Source organism: Halyomorpha halys, unplaced genomic scaffold, assembly GCF_000696795.3.
Source record: "Halyomorpha halys isolate HHAL.00 unplaced genomic scaffold, Hhal_1.1 Scaffold1732.1, whole genome shotgun sequence".
Lineage (NCBI taxonomy): Eukaryota > Metazoa > Arthropoda > Insecta > Hemiptera > Pentatomidae > Halyomorpha > Halyomorpha halys.
In genome coordinates, this window is record NW_027115640.1 from 98,849 (window position 1) to 104,929 (window position 6,081).

The 6,081-nt window shown below is 32.2% G+C and overlaps 1 protein-coding gene across 1 annotated transcript; it reads left to right on the plus strand.

The window, feature by feature from the left end:
• The first annotated feature begins 279 nt into the window (after positions 1–279).
• Positions 280–5,032, plus strand: LOC106690468 (LINE-1 reverse transcriptase homolog). The gene is made up of 3 exons (XM_067052628.1): positions 280–315; positions 1,968–2,159; positions 4,106–5,032. Exons 1-3 carry the CDS (start codon positions 280–282, stop codon positions 5,030–5,032), a joined length of 1,155 nt encoding a protein of 384 aa, XP_066908729.1.
• Positions 5,033–6,081: the final 1,049 nt, after the last annotated feature.

Sequence of the window (6,081 nt, forward strand, 5' to 3'; positions counted from 1 at the left end):
AGGCTAGTTTTCGTAATTGTTGAGATGAATGTAATGATTTTAATAACCAGAAAATAATATAATGGGTATCTAATATTTTGATTAGAATAGTGATATAATTCATAAATATATTGATTCAATAAATATTGATATTGATCAATTAAGAATTTTTTTGTACTTATGATATTTATACATCTTTATTATAAAATTATCTGATCAAAGAGATACTTAAATAACTATGTCATTATAATTTATTACATCTAATATTCTTTTTGTAAAGTAACCACCAATTTTGAAAAAATGTCAGATGATGAACAACTGAGTGATGACTCCGGGGTAAGTAAATTAATTAATCTTTCTTTTTATTTATTTTCATACTGTTTTCTGGAACTATAGATCTATTAATAATCAATCCTTTGACAACGAAGGGGAGGGGTAGGGGGTCAAGAAGATCATGTCTGTGGGAAAGTGATCTTAAGAACACAATCCACTCTCTGGGTCAGAATACTCTTGATGCCTCTGACAGCTTCCTTTTTCTTAAGTAACTAAACTGAGTTAGAGGATTTTTTTGTGTATTGAGATATTTATTTTTTTAAATGTCATTGTTTATATGTAGTTCTATTGTATAATTAACTTAATGAAGCTTACATATATCATATAATATAATAATTTAGTTTCTTAATCTCAGGATAAATATTTATAAACCCATTTAGCTACTAAATTATATTAATTTTAATACATGCTAATAAGAAAACTAAAAAATGTTCTACATAAATTTAAATAAAATAATATTTACAAATCTATTAAACAATTTCATTATATTTAATTAATTTCAATATTTACAAATTACAAAAATGACTATTTTTATGAATTGATTTAAATGAAAAAAACAAAAAAACAAACTCCTTATTATAAATACTCAAGTTTCTGTAAACTTAACAGGTATGCTAGTACCTTAAAAAAAAAAAAGTAATATAAATTCTCTAACATACCACTAGATGCAGCCAAAATTGAACCATCTCTATTGAGATATACTCATATCATTTCAGAGACATATAATTTCAAACAGTGCTATCTTTACTCTAAGATGCACATGTGCTGGGCCCCACAATCCATAGGGCCTCCTTACTTATGTGACCGATAAATAAAAACTAATCAAAAATGAAATATGAAGAGAACATCTTTAAAAATGATCAAATTTCTGGTATTAATTATTTTTCAACAGTGTATAACAAGTGCCAATAACTAATATTATTAATATAATTATTATTATATCAATTAAAACAGGATGATCCATTTATATTCATAATTGGACAAGGGACCCAATCAAGTAAAGAAATAATTTAATAGAAATAATAATCAATAATTGTTTACTTGATGCCTCATAGAATGCGTTGGATATGAAAAGTAACCAAAAAAAAAAAGTTTTAAAATTAGATTTTCCATCCTTTACACCAAAAATACTTCTTTCTGTTGTTAATTCCAGAGGTAAGTGCGCTGGAATAGGTTACCAAGTTGACTTCACTACATTAAAAGTGGCAATCTGAGAAGGGATTGGCCATAATGAAAATATCCCTGAATTTCTTTTTTAGTGACTTGGAGATCAGTGGAAGGTTGTCAGAGAACTTGATGCCATGGGTGATTTCATCTTTCAAAGAAATTCCGAGAGTGCCTGGTTCAGAACGTTTTGGGTTCAATTTCTGCCTAGGTCAGTCAATATTTATTTCACAAGAAATGGATCTTGACATTCTCACTCCGGGGCTGTATAAATCTTCAATGGAGGGCTTGAGTAAAAAAAAACAAAAAAAAACCCTTTTCAAATAAAACGTGTGGAGTTCATGTTTAAGGAGTACTGTTTCTTTACTAACAAGTTTATTTGACTTTAATAATAAAATGCATAGATATTTTATATAGCAAAATAATTGTGAATCATGAATTAATACTTTATATGAATACAAATAGCACAATTATAGTTTATTTTTTCACAGTACTGGTCCCTGTCATCCACCGACTCGCAGGCCTCATCTACGCCCTCTGAAGTTGAAGGAGAACGGGAGCAGGAGGAGAGGCTAGAGCGGTATGACGAGCAACAGGAAGAGCAGGATCTGGAGCAGGACCTCCAGCAGGAGCAAGATAGGGGTCAAGACATCTATCAAGAGAGGGAGATTGAAACTAGAGAAGTTAGTAAATTTTAGTTACTTTAACCACCCCTTTTGCAACAAATAATTTTTCTAGGGGCTGGATGTCGAAAAGAACAAGTTTCAGAGCATGGGGGAAGCCTTTATTCTGGTCTCACTAGGAATCCTGCACCATAATTTATATTACACCTTAGCTGCATATTGTCAACTCTATGAATTGAAGTATTGTAAATGTATTCAATGTTGTCAATTGTTTTATTGATTACTATGCTGTGTACCAGCAACTCAACACAGTTGAGCAGCCACTCGCATTTGTTTTTCAAGTTCCCCTGAAATAACTGAATTGAAAATAAATTATTTTCTTTAGATTATAATATAAATTTTAAACCTTTCAATTTTAATTCACTAAAAAACATGTAATCATGATAAGATATAATAATTACACCCTCCTAACTATTCAATATAACCAAATTTTCAACCATATGACATAACAGAAATAAGGAAAATTAACCCTAAAAATAAAAATTACCCGGTAATCGTTAAACTAAACTCATTATATTTAAAAAAAGATATAATGAAAAACAAATTTAAATTGGCGAAATCTGACAACTTTAAAACAATTAAATTCAAAGATGATATGCCGAAATCTGTAAGATATATCTGAAAAAAATTGTTCCCATTTATGAAAACTCACTGGGAAAAAGGAAATAAGGTGACCTTGAGATACAATAAACTTTTCATAAATGATCAACTTTTCTCGCTAGAACAGTTACAGTCTCAAGAAACTTTAAAAAAAAAAAAAAAAGGGAAAGAAGTGAAGAGAAAGACAAAGAGGAAATCGCAAAAAAATGTATGCAATAAAACAGAGCCAATGTCTAAAGGAAAAATATTGAAACATAACAAAACTCACCATAGGTCTATAAGTTAGGACAAATACTTTGTGACTCATAAAGAAGTAAATAAAGAAATGAATAAAACAGAACCACCCAGGACCAGTTCATAGCTGAAAAAATACCCAATGATTACTGGTGAAGACAAAAGCATTCTCAAGGTTTGTTCATTAAACGTTCGAACATTGTTAAGTGAAGAGAGATTGGAGGAGTTAAATCATGCTCTTGATGACATCAAATGGGATGCTATTGGTCTTGCGGAGGTTAGGAGAAAATACTCTTTAGTTTTGGAACAGAGGTCAGGAAATATTTTCATGCATACAGCATCTCAAAATGGAATCTATGGAATAGGATTTTTATTTTTGAAAAATTTAAAAATAGAATAATAGAATTTAAAGAAATAAGTTACAGAATAGCCGTGTTAAAATTACAAATAACTCCCAGTAAACACATAACTATTATACAATTACATGGCCCTACAATGGAAGACTCAACAGAAGCAAAGGAAAAATTCAATGAACAATAAACACAACAGTGTTTAGTTTTAAAAAAAAAAACAATTGGATTGTTGTGATGGGGGATTTCAATGGCAGAATTGGAGATCTAGATGGCGAAGACCAAGTTAGAGGAGACTGGGAATTTGGTGAAAGGAATGAAGGTGGCTACCGAATAATAAACTTTTGCTTTAGTCAACGTTTGAAAATTGTCAACTTATTCTTTAAAAAAAGGGCAACGGCAAAATGGACATGGTGTTCACCCAAAGGCCACAAGTTTGAGCTAGACTATTTTCTTACTAATCAAACCAATCTAGTAAAATATCTAGAGATCAATAAAGTAAAAAAATAAAGTTTCAATTTTAACTCAGACCACAGGCTGCTAAGAACAGAGTTATATGTTGAAAAGTTCAAGGAAAAGAGACCATTTAAAGTGAAAAAGAAAACTGTTATTTTTCAAGAACAAACCTAAATAGAAAAATTCCATAAAGATTTCTCAAAATATATTGAGAACAGTCAATCCTGTAGAGAAGAAAATACTCCCTTTACTGTACAGAAAAAACATAACCTCATCTCTAAAGCTATTGATGATACAATTACACAGGTTCCCAGCTTCATTAGAAATAAAAAATGTAAACTATCCAAGGATACTAAAGAACTTTTTATTATTCGCAAAAGGATAAAAGAAAGAAGTGATACTTTGGAAAGCAAAAGAAAAGATCTCATGGCCATAAATAATCAAATTAGGAAAAGTATAAAAGAAGATCTGGAAAAGGACAATATAAATATTATAGAAAACATTTTAGCAGAGAGCAGGTCTACAAAAAGGATTAAAAAAGAACTGTCCAAAGGAAAACAATGGATGGTTGCTCTGGAAAACAATAGAAGAGAGGTCGTAACCAATAGGGAAAATATGAGCAGAGTAGTCACAAAATATTTCAAACAACTTTATGAAAGTAACAGAGAAATAAGAGAAGAAGGAAAGATGGTCAAAAATTTAGGGGAAGTTCCACCAATAATGGTAGAAGAAGTTGCTTTTATTTTGAAAAATCTCAAATCCCAGAAGACTCCGGGGCCGGATAATATCAGTAATGAAATCTTAAAAGTAGGAGGGAATATTCTAATTAAAGAACAGACAGAATTCTTTAATTTGATTCTTGAACAAGAAGCAATACCTAAACAATGGAAAACCGCAAAAATAATTCTGCTGTATAAAAAAGGCAACAAGTATGATATAGAGAATTATCGGCCTATCTCCCTCTGTTTAACTATGTCAAAAGTTTTCACCAGTGTTCTCAAACAACGGCTAACAAAAAGAATAATGGAATGTGTTGACGAAGAACAAGCAGGTTTTAGGAAGCGATTTTCGACAGTGGACCTCATTCAGACTGTAAACCAAATCATCAAAAAAGCAAATGAAAATAACTTCTCTATATATCTTTGTTTCCTTGACTTTAGGAAGGCTTTTGTCAGTATTAAACATTCAGAAATATTTAAGGCACTAAGATTAATAGGACTAGAGGAAAAATAAATTAAGATAATAACAGAGCTTTATAAGGAGATTACAGCCTATATTATGACTGAAAAGAAAGGACAAAGCTTTGATATTGAGAGGGGTGTGCAACAGGGTGATCCACTATCCCCAATTTTGTTTGTTCTTGTATTGGAGATGGTGTTCTGGCGTCTTGGATGGGAAGAAGTAGGCATCAAGATAAATGGAAAATGGCTGAGCAACCTACGTTTTGCAAATGATATTGTGCTCTTTGCAAAAGGCATGGAACAACTGAGAGAAATGATGAAGCGGCTTCTGACATTGTGTGAAGAGGTTGTTCTTTATCAGAACTACCAGAAGACGAAACTTATGACAAATGGTGTAAAAGAGGAGTGTAAAATTAACAACCATAAGTTGGCATATCTTGAAGAATATATTTATCTGGGTCAGTTAATATAATTCACAGAGAGAGGAGCTAAAGAGGTCCAGAGGAGATTGGCACTTGGTTGAAAAAAGTTTTGGTCCCTTAGGCATATAATGAAGGGAAAAACAAGTACTGTCCTTAAAAGGCAGGTCTTCGATAGTTGAATTAGCCCAGTGGTCACTTATGGATGCCAAGCGTGGCCACTGACTAGCTGAGGAGAGGAAATTAGAGGTGTGGCAAAATAATATTGGAAGAAGCATTGTGAACGTGAGGAAAAGAGATCAAATAAAAAATGCTTGGATCCAGAAAGAGACAGAACTAACTGACACACTGAAGATAACAAGATTGAGCAAAGGGAAATGGGCAGGGCATCTCCTTCCATGCGAAGATGGTCAAAAATTGCCACAGAATGGACTCCATACGACCTTCAAAGAAGAAGAGGACGTCGAAAGAAAAGATGGAGCGATGTGATCAAGAGGATGGCAGGACAGGGATGTTTGGAAGAAAAAAGGGAAAGAGCTCGCCTTCCAATAGGGCTGGTCACCCCGGGAAGTGCTGACTATTACTTCCGAAAGGGAAGGCCTATGCATGAAAGAATACAGAAATATGAAAAGAAAGAAGAAGAAGGGAAAATTGATAGAAGTTAATGTTTTGTCAACTAATA

Coding starts and splice junctions, on each gene's coding strand:
- LOC106690468 (XM_067052628.1), top strand. CDS start 280: ATGTCAGATGATGAACAACTGAGTGATGACTCCGGG. Junction 316..1,967: donor AACTGAGTGATGACTCCGGG/GTAAGTAAATTA, acceptor ATTTTTTCACAG/TACTGGTCCCTGTCATCCAC. Junction 2,160..4,105: donor GGGAGATTGAAACTAGAGAA/GTTAGTAAATTT, acceptor ACAATTACACAG/GTTCCCAGCTTCATTAGAAA.